At 45.1% G+C, this 14,914-nt stretch overlaps 1 protein-coding gene across 2 annotated transcripts in view; it reads left to right on the forward strand.

Annotated features, from left to right (window-relative positions):
* Positions 1-14,914, forward strand: part of LOC118774300 (disks large homolog 4) — an 84,049-nt gene that overhangs the window by 12,323 nt on the left and 56,812 nt on the right. The window contains exon 1 of one of the 2 annotated variants that reach the window (XM_036523544.1): positions 6,619-6,713. The exons of the other annotated variant lie outside the window; for it this stretch is intronic. Coding sequence (XP_036379437.1) covers positions 6,672-6,713 — 42 coding nt within the window. The 5' untranslated portion in view covers positions 6,619-6,671. Of the gene's footprint in view, positions 1-6,618; positions 6,714-14,914 lie in introns of those variants that run through there. 2 annotated transcript variants of the gene reach the window in all.

The raw sequence follows: 14,914 nt of genomic DNA on the forward strand, positions 1-14,914 counted from the left end.
CCTCGTGTCTAGTGCATGTCTAACGCACTTGTCCACTCAGATTCTCTGAGAATTCCATACCCTGACTGATACTCACACACACTGAATACGCTGAGTGTCTTTGACTCTCAGAGTTCCAATCCCCGATACCTGCTTGCATGATACTTGCATGTTACTCTGACTCTCTGAGAATTGCATACCTTGATTCACGCCCACTCATGCTGATACACTGACTGACTGTAACTCTCTAAGCATTCAATATTTTGATTGATACTCACTCACACTGATGTACTGACTGTGACTGTTCTCACAAAGGAAGGCTATCCGGGCCCCTCAATGACAGAGAACACATGGATAAGCTCTAATCAATCACACTGACATTTACATTTAATTGGTTGTTATTTACTTCATCAAAACAAACATTCAACCAACATGATCCCGTTAATGGAACCCCGATTAGGAACTCCTCCATTAGACTTGCACTTTGGGGCAGAGGGGGCATGGAGGGATTAGTGCTGTGCTTTTTGCTGGGGCGAGTGGGATATATTGACAGACATGGTCCTGGTGCTTCTTCTGTTACTGTACAGAGATGGACAGACTGACCGGCAGTGGAGTGAATGCACCTCTTATACCCTATCTCCATCCCTACACCCCTCTCTCCATCCCTGAATCCATTTTTTCTCCCTCTCTACTGCTTCCATAGCACCCACTTCCTGTCCTCCCTGCGTGCCTAACTCTCTCTCTCCCTCCTCTCCTTTTCTCACGTCCTCCACCTCAGCATGAGTCTGCCTCTCTCTCCGCCCCCTCGCTCTCCTCCGCTGATGAAAAGGAAGACATGAAGGGGCGTGGGGTGGGGTGGGGTGGGGTGGGGTGGGGGGGCGATCACAAAGACGTACAGCGTCCTCGAGTGTCTGCCCTCTCAGACATCAGAGGTACAGACGGAGGGAGTGGGAGAGAAACACAGGGAGGAAGAGCAAGGGAGTGGGAGAGAGGATTCAGAAGAGGCCCTCCATATCCGGAAGGTGATCGGGGGAAGAGGGAGAGAGAGAGGGGTGGAACGAGGGACAAGTAGAAGGAATGAGTGAGAGACAGGTCAAGAGCCTGAAAAGTGGACAATAGGTAGAGTCTTTGTACCCTTCCACGGCTCCCATTCCCCTCTCAGTCTGTCTCTCTCTCACTCTTTCTTCCTGTCTCTCTCTTTCTCTCTGTCTGGTCCTTTCTCTCCCAGTCTCCCTCTCTCTTTCTCTCTTTCCTATAGTAATCCAAGATCCTCACCACAGCACAGTGTGGTTTTACTTACTGTAGAACAATGTGGTAAAAGATGCGGCGAGACAGTCCTCCATACCCATTAAACAACATGCTCAAGGTCATTGCCAATGCTCTGCCCCACCTGAGATTTGAACTAGCAATCCCTTGAATTCACAACCAGTTTCCCAATATCAAAGCAGTTTCCAGCTGTAGTGGTAGTAGCAGAAGTAGGAGTGGCACTCTGGTAGCAGTATCATAGTCTGTCGACATAAAGATAACGCGATAGTTGTATTTGTAGTGGACAGACAGTTGTCATAGCAGAGCTGCTGACAGAAAGACAGGCAGGAACAGCAGTAGAAGGGGAATAGGTTTTCTGTAGAGGTAGTAGACTTCAGTAGAATCAGCACTGGTGTGTGGCACTGACACCTAGTGGACTTTTTTAGAAATGGCAGCATGCATGAGAGTCTGGTCATTTGCTGGTACCTGGAAATTAGGGCTACTCTACCCTGGTGCTGGAGGCCCACAGTGTCTGTAGAGCTCCTCTACCCTGATCCTGGAGGTCTGCAGTGTCTGCAGGGCTATGCCACCCTGGTCCCGGAGGTCCACAGTGTCTGTATGGCTACTCTACGCTGGTCCTGGAGGGTGACAGTGTGTGCTGGACTACTCTACCCTGGTCCTGGAGGGCTACAGTGTCGATAGCTTTCTTCCAGCCAAGCATTTAACCATCTGATTCCACTAATCACTTTCATAATTAAACTAATCAAGCTTCTTTCCCCAGACCTGACACTGTCAGTTGTTTACAGACAGCTGGAAATCCTGCCAGATGGAGACATATCAGCACCAGAGTTGACTTGTCGTGCTGTAAAAATCACAAGAACTAAACAGGATCTGAGGGTTTGAGACTACTTTGATGGGTTTTTTGCCATCTAGTGGCAGAACAAGGCATTGATATTTCCTGCTGAAGGACCTGCTCACTCAGTGACTGAGTGAATGTGTGAGAGAGAGCTATTTCTTTTGGTCATAGCCACAGATGTGAAGCTGAACATATGACATAAAAGACTATATGCATTGTGCAATACACATGACTTTATATTCACTAAAACACTAATTCATTAACTGGCTAAATTTTGAGGGAAGAGGTTATTGCATTTTAGATCATGAAATGTTATGGAGAGAAGTCAAAAAGAGCTGTGTCTGTGAGATTTCTGAGTGTGTGCATAAGATTTACATGTGACCAAGCAGAGGTGTGTGTGTGTGTGTGTACGTATGTGTATATCTGATATGTGTGTCTGTGAGTTTTTTTGTGTGAAAGATGTCTGTGTATGAGAAGTATTGTTTGTGGATAAGAGTAAATGTGAGAAAGGGAGAGGATTAAGGTGCACGTATGTGAAATGGAACAGAGACGTGTGTGTTTGTGTGTGTGTGTGTGTGTGTGTGTGTGTGTGTGTGTGTGTGTGTGTGTGTGTGTGTGCGTGTAACCTCTGCAGTACTGTCATTTTGTACTCTCAGTATTCTGCACCAGTTGACTGCAGTGCAGATCACTCCCCTGTTAGATTTCCAAGTCCCCTCTCTTCCCCCTTCTCTCTCTGTGTCTCTCTGTCTCTCTCTCCCTCTCTCTCTCTCTCTCTCTCTCTCTCTCAGGTGAAGCAGGGCCAGGGTGCATATTGTGATGACTTTCAAGCTGAGCTCTCCCACACTGCCTTTCAGAACCACATTTAGCACCACTGACACAGCACAGATGGGCTGTCTTTTCATTTCAGAACCCAGGACAGCACCACAGATACAGAGTGCAGACAGGCCTCTCTCTGTTCCTGCATGTCAGACTTAGCATGTCCCATTCCTCCTTCAGGACTGGAACTGCTAGGGCTTGCTCTGCTAGCTCCTCCTCCATTGTCTCTGCTGGTCTATCTGCTCCAGGTCTCTACAGGTCCTTCATCAGCAGACTAGAGTGCGTCTTGTTGTCGGCCCACGTATGCTTGCCCTTACCAAGCCAAATTAGTTTGTTTGCTTGATCATTACGTCCAATGTTGCCAACCCAGGGCTACTTCGATAGCTTCCATGCTTACATAACATCCATTTACCCAGATGGATGTACACTGCGGTAGTTCAGGTTAAGCACCTCGTAATTGCAGTGCCCCACCTGAGAATTAAACCTTCAACCTTCAAGCTCCTTAAGCACTGTGCCACACTGCCCATAAAAGCTGAGTAACGGAGCAGGAAGGACTCCGTGTGTGCGTGTGCGCGTGTGTGAAAAAAACGTGTGCATGCTATTCGCCTAGCAAATGAGCAAAGGCTTGGTGCCAACAGCGCGGAACATCTTAACAGTATTACAGCCAATGCACCTGATGTAGCAGTAAAAAAAAAAATCTAAAACACAGTAAAGAGCTGATCATGTCGGTGGGTTTTTGTCACTCAGACCAAACTTTAATTAATATCCCTGAGGCTGCGGAGGGCTGTGTCATAGTGAGCAGCAGGAGGGGCTGTTTCTACTGCGTTTCTCTGCGCCTCTGTTTTGGAGAAGAGCATGATGATGAATGCTTCATGCTAATGAGGCATGCTCCTCGTGGGTTTGATGGTGGCGTCCTTCTGGAAACAGGCCTTATCCTTCCTCAATTATGGGATGCCTTCATTTGCATTTGTGACATGTTGCTGCAGAATTTCTTGCTGTGTCTTTGATTTTTATCCTGTTTAATGTCAAACAATTGGCTAAGTACCTCCCATAGCGTGCTGCCATAAAAATGAATTTAACTGGTTTTCAGTTAGTGTATTTATATGGCAAAGTCTTCATTTATGGGTATTGTGGTGGGGGTAGGGGTATTGTGGTCCATGAGAATGCTTTTTACTGCCAGTATTAGGTTCCCCCAAAACAACAACTGTGAGACCAATGTAGTTGAAATAAATTGGTGTTCCTGTTCCTGCCTTTATGTCTAATTAGGAAGATCATATCTTTTACTCACTTTTTATGTTGACTGCCAGGGACCAGTTCTGACAGCACTGCTCTAGCATGGACACATTCTGTACAGGCCCTAGTTAACTAAATCATCTGCATAGAGCAGGATTTTTTTCATCTGTGTCATGCTGGGGCAGGGTGGGGGACCGCAGACTGTGACCAACAGCACAACTGACTCATTCATGTAAACAATAGTGGACTCAGATTGCAGCCCTGCCTCAACGCTCTGTGTCCCAGTGTGAACTCTGTCAGTTGGCTGTCATTTCATGCACTGCACATATTTTCTCAATGCCTCAATTCAATTATATTTTACACCCACCGCCGACCATGATTTTCTTAATATAGATCCATAGAATGGTGCCAGCTAGAATCAAAAACCATTTCAACGGAGCATGCAAAAACTGTGTGTATATGACATGTATATTATATATGTGCGTGTGCATATGTGTGTGCATGTGTTTGTGTGTGTGTGTGTGTGTGTGTGTGTGTGTGTGTGTGTGTGTGTGTGTGTGTGTGTGTGTGTTGTGTGTGTGCGTGTGAGAGGGTCTGTGCTTGAATTCATCTTGTTCTGTTTATTTCTTTCAACTGACTCCCAAAATCCATGGCCACAAGAATCACATTCACTGAATAGACATAACATCAGCATTTGTCATGATCTTCCAGATGCAGCACTTAATTAAGTAAAAAATAAACGCACATGCATTTCTCGGTTTCATCAGGCATAAAACACTCTCACACCCCTGTACACTGGATTCCATTTTTGTGGTGTATTTGTTTCTGACTTTTATCTTTATGTTCCTCTTACTGGTGATGTCAGTTGCTAAGCAACTGAGCTATCAGGGTCCGATTGTTGCCATGACAACGTGGCAGGGGTATCGTGGATAGAATAGAGATGGAAAGAATGAGGGAAGGATGAATGGAGAGAGAGAAGTTGAAGGGGAGGAAGGAGAAATGAGAGGGGGATGAAGGAGAAGAAACGGAAGAGGTGAGTTAGATGACCAAGGCTGAGTGGGGCTGGGGGAGGGGGGGGTGCAGCACAGGAAGCAGAGAAGGGTCACATGAAGCCGTGGTGACAGTAACGTTGTCGTAACGATGATGTAACAGGTGGTGAAGAGGGCTGCCTCAGGCTGGGACAGTGGTCGTCTCTCCACCCCCTCCTTCTTCCAGTCAAAAATGCACTCCCATCCAAGCTGGTATGGTCCACTCCAGTCCGGGATTTCAGTATTGCTCTGTCCAGTCTGATCTGATCTGTACTAGTCTGTCCTGATCTAATCCAGTCCAATGTGATCTGCTTCAGTTGCAGCTTATCTCTTAATGAGCTCCCTCTGTAAATAACAGCACTGATATACACACCATGTCAAGCAATACAAAACCACCAAAATAAACAATGCACCAAGTGACACACATGCCAACACACACAAACACACGCACCTACGCACACAAACACGGAAACACAAACACACACACACACACACACACAATCATTAAAATGCACACCATGGGACTCTGGATATGGGCACAGCTAAAAGTATAACATCCTATTAAATAAGAAGCCCATAAATGTGAACCTCCCTATAGGTCTATGGCAAACACCTATACAGTAGTGATTGTAGAGTAACATCAGTACTGTTAGCTACTGCCCTTGTGTCCATATATTAGCCCTTCATTTCAACAATGTTCATCATTATTCTCTGATTTTATATAATCTCAGGTTTTTTTTTTATCCCAGTCATAGATGTTATCTTAGATGTATGAATATCATACAGCCAGTGCCAGTTTTAGGAACACTGCTTCAATTATAGTCTTATTCAGAAAGAGAATTATATGATTGTCTGTAATGATGGTATATTTGGGGGTGGGGGGGGGGTATTGTTGCAGTTGCTCTGGTTCGCCTGTTGAAGTGTGATGAAGCATTGTGGCTGCAATCCAGTTCTGGAATTTCTTCCTGCGTGCTCTACTCCTCTCCTGAGTCATAAAGGATGAATTCAGATGAGACAGAGAGAGGGAGAAGGAGGGAGGGAGGGTGAGGATGTGTCGGTATAAACAGCTCTGAATGTTTGAAGGAAATAGAAAGCAATCCCGTAAAAAAAAAAAAACATAGGTGAGAATCTCTCCCCCCCACCTGCTCTCTGTCTCCCTCTCACTGTCTCCCCTCCCTTCGTCTCGGTCTCTCTCACTCTCTCTCTCTCCCTCTCGCTCTCTCCCTCTCTCTCACGCTCTATCACAAACACATTGTGTGAATCATATTCATCTCAGCGTTGCCAGGTATCTCGGTTCTGATCCAAGCTCCAACATCAAAACTAGCAAACATCAACTCTGGCTTCCGAGAACACCTCCTCTCCTTTTTCTCCACGGCAACCACCCCCTTACCCCTCCCTCTCCCCCCTCCCTCTTTCTTTTCTGTCTCCCCTCTCCCCCTCCCTTCTTCTCTCCCCATCCCTCCATCCCTCTCTCCTCCTTGTGAGTGTCCAGGAAACTGTTTTGTCTTAAGCTGATGAAGGGACACAGTAAACTACCCTTACTCTGCTCATGTGTGGTAGGTAGAATTTGCCTCTTGGATGATCATTCTCTCTCTCTCTCTCTCTCTCTCTCTCTTTGCATCTCTCTCCTCCTGTCTGTCTCTCTTGGCATGATGTCCTGGCTTTAAATCTTGGAGACGATCACGATTATTGTCGAACGATAATAGTCTGTGGTGTGAGCGCGTGTATGTGTAAAGTGCGCGTGTGTGTGCGTGTGTGGGTGTGTGTGCCTGTGTGTGCACACCTGCATTTGCGTGTGTTATGTGTGTGTGTGTTTGTTTATGGGTGGATTTCAGATTTTGCTATGTTTTGCTGTTTTTTTCCCTTGTTTGTGTCTGCTGGTGCTGTGTTTGCCTTGGGAAATACCTGCGTGACTGCAGGCCATGGAGTGATTTGTAAAAGCATGTGTGCACAAGTGTGTTAGTGCTTGCATGTTTTTGTGTGTGTGTGTGTGTGTGTTGGCATGTGTGTTTTTGTATGCGTGTCTATAAGTATGTGAGTGTTTGTGTAGATGCATGCATTTCTCGTGTGTATGTGTGTGTTTAACGTTCACTGTGTTTTGTGTGCTTTCTTGTGTGATATTGTGTATGTGTGTGGGTTTATGCGCTTATACTTCTGTGTGCTTGTATGTATGTATGTATATATGTGTGCATATGTATGTATGTGAATATGAGTGTGTGCATGAATATGTGTGTGTATATGTATGTGTGTGTGTATATATGATATGTATATTATATGTGTGTGAGTGCATGTGTTTGTGTGTGTGTGTGTGTGTGTGTGTGTGTGTGTATGTGTGTGTGCGCGTGCGCGCCTGCAGGCAGAGTGAGCTCAGTGTTGAGGTTGGGACCTGTGTGAATGCTGCTTGTGTGGTTGGATAGTTTGATGCATGTCAGCTTTAAGCAGCTGCGGTGAGGACAGCCTCTCCCTGCACTTCCTCTAACAGATTGTCCCGATGAGGCAGATTCACTAATGCACTAATGCAGGCCATATAATATTCATCTGTCTCCCTGCGTCTGCAAGTGGACAATGGCGGGGTGACACACCGGGCCTCCTGCCTCCAGTGCCTCAGTCTATGAGAAGTGGTACTAAAGAGGACATGTGAGTGTGTGTGTGTGTGTGTGTGTGTGTGTGTGTCTCCCGCAGGTGTGAGATGATGTCATCTTCCACCTCTGCAGGGTGTGGCCTGCACCAGCACTTTGGGTTTCACACTTGTGCCTCTAAGCATAGCTCCCTGTCGCTTGAGGTTCGGCTCATATTAATGATAAAATGGACATTCATATGCAAGGAGGAAATATTTTGATTAACTGAGCGAATCACATCTTCATGTTCAGTGACTTGTGGTGCGTTTTTGCCTTTTCTGATTGGTGGTAAGAGCCCTGCTTTCCCTGATTGGTGGTTTCACCTACACCTTATGTGATTTAAGGCTTCTCTGTTTGATGATCACATCTTTGGCTTATATCATTGGTGCTCACATCTCTGGCTTCTGTGATTGGTGGTCACATTTGTGCCTTCTCTGATTGGTGATCATATCTATGCGTTCTGAGATGGGTGGTCACATCGGCACTGTCTGTTGATTGCGAGAGTCCTAAAGTTTGTTCCATTATTTGAATTATCGTTTACCAGGACTTGGAGAAAACAATCCTTGAGACATCAGAATTCCACCATTGTGACATTTTTCATTGAATGAGTGATTGACGTGTCAATCTTGACAGGGCCTTTGATAGGTACCCCAGAGGAGAGAGGTGTTCTAGAGAGGTAAAAGAGCTACTCACCTCTGAACATTTGCCATATATTTTAACCTGATTACATGCTCACCTCAGAGGTGTTTCACTCTGCTAGGGGCTTACTTTTGTCTGGGTTGGGTTTTACTTTGTTGTGTTTTACCTGCACTGAGTTTCACCTGGTTGTGTTTCACTTGGCCTGTGCTTTACCTGGGTAGGTTTTACCTTGTTGCAAGGCTGTGTTTTACCTGGCTGGATTTGTTGGGGTGCAGGTCTCCGCCACCCTTCAGACCAGCAGCCCTAAAATCAAAACCTTCCTCACTTTGTCCCAGGGACAGTCATTTCACCAAGCCTCTTTTCAAAGGCATCAGCAAATATTTCCAGCTGCGTTCTGTCACAGTCAGACAAACGGCTAAGCAGACAGATACACAGGGGTGACCTCCTGAGACGACACAGGAAACGAACACGCAAACAAACTCTGCAGCTTCTCCCATCCCAGCGGGCTGCGTGTTCACATCCCGGGGAGAGACACGGGGAGAACGGGGGTTGCCATGGAATGGACCAACTGATGGGAAATCCCAGAACCCCGTCCCCACCTCCCACCGCCAACCCCCACCTCCCGGAGGTTGCCATGGAAACGCCCTGGCTTTTCAGGGACCTTCTTTTGCTGTGTGGGGGTTCGGCTCCACGCAATGCAGCATTGTGACGTGGAGTCTGGGGTTTCACATGGTGCCGGTGGAGGGAAAAGCCATGTCACTGACACACTTCTAAACCTTAATTTAACATTTTCACAACATTGCTCTGACATTTGGATATTCTGAAAGGCCTCCTCACAGGCATATAGACATGCTTGAAGAACAGATGTTGCTGAAGCATCAACCATTACAAAAGGACAGAATGGAGCAGAATAGAGTAGAATGGAATTTAACAGAATGTTCTTCTGCACCTATGCACAGTAATATAAGGCAATCATAACAAGGGCAGAAACAGTGTACAATTTACCATATACACTATATAAGGAACAATATGCGTATTTAATACAAATGTATGGATATTGTAACAGGCGCAGAGATATATGAAAAGTAAAGACATGGATCATTTATTCTACAGCTCATCACCGTGACAACCCTCATACACCATAAATTGATGAGTTTAAACCTTGCACACTCAACCTACTGCTGCTTGAGGATGTCTAGATAGAAAAAATGATGGATCTGTATATTTTTTAAAAATCATGGATTTGTATTTTAAAACAAATCACTAAGTTGGAATGGTGGCCAGAAGAAAAAATCTTGAACCCTTGAAATAGAGCACATGACCATAGTCTGGCAGGAGGTGGTGTGCGTGTGTGTACATATATCATGTGTATATAGGGAGATAGCTAGGTAAGTAGATAGATAAATACAAATACAGATACATACATACATACATTAGATGTGTTGTATATATTTCAGATGGGTATTCATTTGTATTTCTCTTAGCTTGTTGGCATCCCTGTTCACTTCATCTGTCTCTGGATATAAATGGTTCCATACGCAAGTCTTTAACACTACAGTGTGGTATCTACGATGTTGACTCTCTGCCTGCAAGCGAAATATTCTGCAATATAATAGTTTATAAAAGCCAAAGCTGCATCTCTCCTTATCGCTCTCTCCTACTGGTGTTTGCTGTTGTGCATCGATCCTATCCTTTTTTTGCAGTTTTAAATTGCGTTTCAGCATCCTTGATCTCTCCCCTGGGAAGTAGCCACATGAAGGTAGAGGCGTCAGGATACCTCATCCAAACCCCATCACTGCTCAAAACCATCTAATTGAGTGTATCAATATTCTGCATTGATCCTTTGAACACCGTTGACAAAACAAAGAGTTACAATAGAGTTATGATAGGCCAGAGACATTAACAGTCAGTCTCAACCCAAGGAGCCCTATCCTTGAATTTGACTGACAAATACTTTTCTTTGAGACTCACTGAAATCAACAAAAATGTTCTGTAGGAATACAAATACAGGATCTGCTGAAGTCTGTTGATCAATGCTCAGGACAAATTACTTCGGTTGGGTTGAATCCAAGACTTGGAGGCCAATGGGGATTTGAGGACTGCGCCCTCTAGTGGACCATTTGGAAGCCTTGTCTGTGCCTGCACAGGTTATGTAGTAATGGCAGTGTGAGGCTTCATGAACGCCCTTGATAGGTGGAGCTACTATGTGCTGTCGATCACTGATACACACCAGCCAATCAACAGACCTTCCCCTTCACAGCAAACCAAATGAAATGTTGATACGTATAGCTATCATAGCTATCGTATAGCTATCATATAGACTCGTACATGGGTACGAGTCTATGTGATAGCGTGGCAGAGTTCGGGACTCACAAAGCCCCCACTCTCCCATTTCCAGCTGCGAGCATTAGGGTGTTTTTGTGCCATGACATAGCTCTAGATGATGTCCTCTGATTGGACAGGATGCCAGCCCCTCTCTTGCATGCTCAGTAATGGACAAGGGGATAGGCTGGATGTTGGAGAGCATTGAGAGGTTATGAAGGTTATGGGTTCGAATTCCATGCGAAGGCCTTGAGCGACATCGTCGCCGTCATGTGCTGAGATTGAATGTAGCCAGCGCATTCTGCAGCCCGGGCTGCTGGGTTCAGCATTTGTGTTTTTACTGAACGGCTGCAGGCAGCGACAGAGCGCCTCCGCGGGGCACAGATGAACACTGGAACACCAGCCGTTGCCAGGGCACCCGTCTGCCGGCTGTACTTCCAGGGAATCTGTAGGGAAAGGAAGCAGAAGCACCCAGAGTGCACTCCTCCAGCCAGGGAGTGAGAGGAAGGGGGAGCTGGAAGAGCAAAGAGTTCCTAGAGCAACGCTCTGGTGGGGATGAAATGTCAGTATCATTATGATATAATACTATAAGTAATGGTGCTACTAGTATTAATATTAGTACTACTTGTAACAATGATAATAAAACGATATTATTTGCTGAGCAGTAGCTTTACTCTTCATTCCCATTAGTCCTATATACAAAGCTGTATTTAACTTAAAGAACTGGACATACAGTATAATGTAACTAGTCTCCTATTTTGGATATGCGTGGTGGAGCAGCTTTACTGTTTTTGGTCTTGTCGTCAACCTGTAGGTGTCATACTTTATTCAGGAAGTGGGTAGGAGTCGGTCTAGCTCAGTCAGATGGGGTGACTTCCTTGGTTTATTTAACTCTGAAACTTTGCGCAGTGGATGCTTCTGATTTTTTAAAATAACACCTGAATTTTTTATTCATGTCCTGCCTTCTTACCATTTAAAACTGCTACCAAGGTCACAGATCTATTTCAGGATCCACATATCCATGGAAACCATAAATGCTGTGAACTGAAGAGTACGCTGTGTTCGCAGTGATGCGTGAGCACAGACTCACACAAACACACACACACAACGATCTGCATGCACCCACACAGACACACACGCTCACACACAGTGAACTGCACACACCCATACAGACAGACAGACAGACACACACACACACACACACACACACACACACACACACACTTATACACACATACACACGCACATACAAACATACATGTCTGCATAAACACACAGAGAAAGGCACTGCCTGTGTTGACCTTGGAAAGTTAGCGTAACATTAAGCATCACCGTGCATGGTGTTTTAGACGTCTCAAGTCTTCACAAAGGCAGGGAATCCTGACCTAGAGCAGGAGCCAGAACTTACAGGGGTCATTGGCAAAAGGCCAGAATACAAAGCTTTTGAAGTTGTCCGTATCCAATTCATTTATTATGCCGAGAACCGTCAAATATCCAACCAAGTGTTCATTTTTGTACAGAATCTGTGTTATTTTACACTTTGCATGCGGAAACGCTATTTTGCCAACGTTGCACAGCGATTTTGCTCGTCCTATGCATCTGGTGAGATAGTAGGGAGGGATAACCTTAAAACTCCTTGCGCAGACATCACCATGTGTGTCTACACAGTAACTGTATTGTGCATATTTCACAGGACCTAGCATTAGCTTTTTATCATTAATCCAGTTCTTAACGGATGTTTTCTTCCTTCACTCTAACTTTAAGAGTCAACGGTGAAGCTCTGGGATCATAAGCTAGCCTCCCCTGCGCCCTCAATTACAAGGGCAAAAATTGAATTTGCGTAGTAAAACAAAACAAAATAATCATCCATTCAGCTTGAATTAATAACAAGCAGCAACAGTGACAATCAAAATCAAAATTGATTAGCCAGTATCAGGTTGTATATGCTATTGCATGCATCTTGTACACTCTGGTATATTATTACAGTGGTGTTATTGAGTGATGGGAATTCATTTCACCATAGTGTAGCTTGCACTTAGACTCTGAGACGAGGTCAGGCATTTTTAAGTTATTATATTGATCGCATAAAGAGCTGCGCGGAGTTACTTTTTTGTGTGCTCAATTGATTTGTTTATTTATGGATATGCTCCTCCCAATTCTCCTCCCTCTCCCCAGAAACCGAGAGAAAGAGGATGAAAAGAATAACGGTAAATATTGTATGATCCCGATGCGTCGCTTCAAACTTTTGATGAAACCGAGATGTCTGCAGCGTTCGCTTAAACATTTGATGCCTACTGGCTTTTTTTCTTTTGATAAAAAATTAAAAGAGCGATTGTTTCGGTAGCTGTGTGAAGTTTCTTATTAAATCTACGCGTGTACATAAACGATGAGTGCGGTGTCCGTCACGACTGAAAGGAGAGAGTGCCGGAAGAGTCGGTGGAAGAGAGTACGTCCCTGAAGCCCCCGCTGCCGCTCCCCCGGCCGCTTCTGGTCCCTTAACGCTGACGTCACCCACCAGAGCGGAGCCTCGCGCCGCAGTCGGTCCTGAGATGAATTCACAATATTGCGGTCACCTGGCTCCTTGGCCCCGCCGTGTGGCCACAATCCGCTACTGCAGGACCTGTCGAGCTACCTGTTAACTCGGCCTCTGCAGACATTCCGTCCAAACTTCGTTCCGCCTCTCTGAGATCGTGGAATAAAACCGATGACAGGGTCATTTGCGACAGCTGTGTTCTTAACCGCACAGCCGGGGACAGTGCGTGGTACCTATACGCTTGAATTATTTATCTATCAGCGCAGCGGTCGAACGCTACACAGTCTCAGCGCATTGCGCCAGGGGCAGGTCAGCGATGACTATGCCGTTTTCGACAGCAGCGTCCACGGAGAGCTTGGGTTCTTTTACTTGTGCAGCTAAGTTTCCGTCTGAGAGTGACATCTAAGTTACATCTGAAAGATCATGAATCAATATGAATCGACATGGATATTCTTTCTCCACTTAAAGAGATCAACGTGGCTTTAAAAAAGTGAACCAGCAGAGTTTGATCAGTAATAAGGCACTGGGCACTGGAGGGGAGAGGGGGCCTGTATACCACCTATATATAACACATGACAGTAGGGTCAGGGTGGTAGACATGAGCACTGTGTGTGTGTGTGTGTGTTGGGGGCAAGTGTGGAAGGTGGTCAGTCTGTTGGCAGTAAGTCTGTATATAAATGTGTGGTTAGTACTGGAGACTTAATCTAATGATGGAGAGAAATGAAACATTCACATACACATATGACATAAAGATTTAACATGAAAATGTCACAGTGTGTTGGCTACACAAATTACCAGCTGTGAGAAATGCCTTTACAAGTACATCTGGTAATAATAATTAGTTCAGTGCTTTTCTTGGTTTGTTTTGCTTCAATAATAACAGAGTAATTATGAAAAGGAAAGGAAAGATTTTTTTTCTACGACTGACACATTTATTCAAACCATTGGCACAGACTAATTAACATAAACCTAAACAAAACCCTACCAACAGCTGTTCAGCAAAACTCCAAATTTTTATTCAGTTTTATTGAGACATTTAAAAACTTGCAACTGAACAAAAAAATTGCTAAAATTTAAATTCAGATTTCATGCATTTAAGGAAAGGGCAATACATTTCAATGTTCAGCAAACCGTGCTAGCATCACTGCAGTGTGGTGAAGACTAACATCATCCTAGACAGAGACACATGTGAGGTCTCCTCTTTCTTGGCCAAAGCTCTGATGTAGCTCATCCAGGAAGGTGAGAATTTGAGCAGGGGTACAGGGCCTCAGCTTCCTCCAAAATGGCAAATCACATGTCAGCAATGAGGTCTGTAGCCAGACGTGTTCCGTTCCTGTCTTCTGAACCTGGTCAGGCTGAAGCCAGGTACACACTCAAAAACGATTTTGTATCAGTTGATGTCTGCTTCTGGCTCCATTATCCTCTTGAGAAAGAGCAGAGAAGATCATCACTGTATTTGCTGTAGCAAATATTTGTTGTCCCTCACAGTTTACAATGATCTGCAAGAGTGTATTTTGGTACTACTGTTCTGCAGAAATGTTGTACTCCTTACTGTAGAACGTGGGCAGTGGCCTGTCACTCTCACACAGCTGATTCCCTGGAATACTTCATGGTAGGTGATCAGTGCTGCTGTTTTGTGGTTTGG

The sequence above is a fragment of the Megalops cyprinoides genome, chromosome 3 (assembly GCF_013368585.1).
Source record: "Megalops cyprinoides isolate fMegCyp1 chromosome 3, fMegCyp1.pri, whole genome shotgun sequence".
Lineage (NCBI taxonomy): Eukaryota > Metazoa > Chordata > Actinopteri > Elopiformes > Megalopidae > Megalops > Megalops cyprinoides.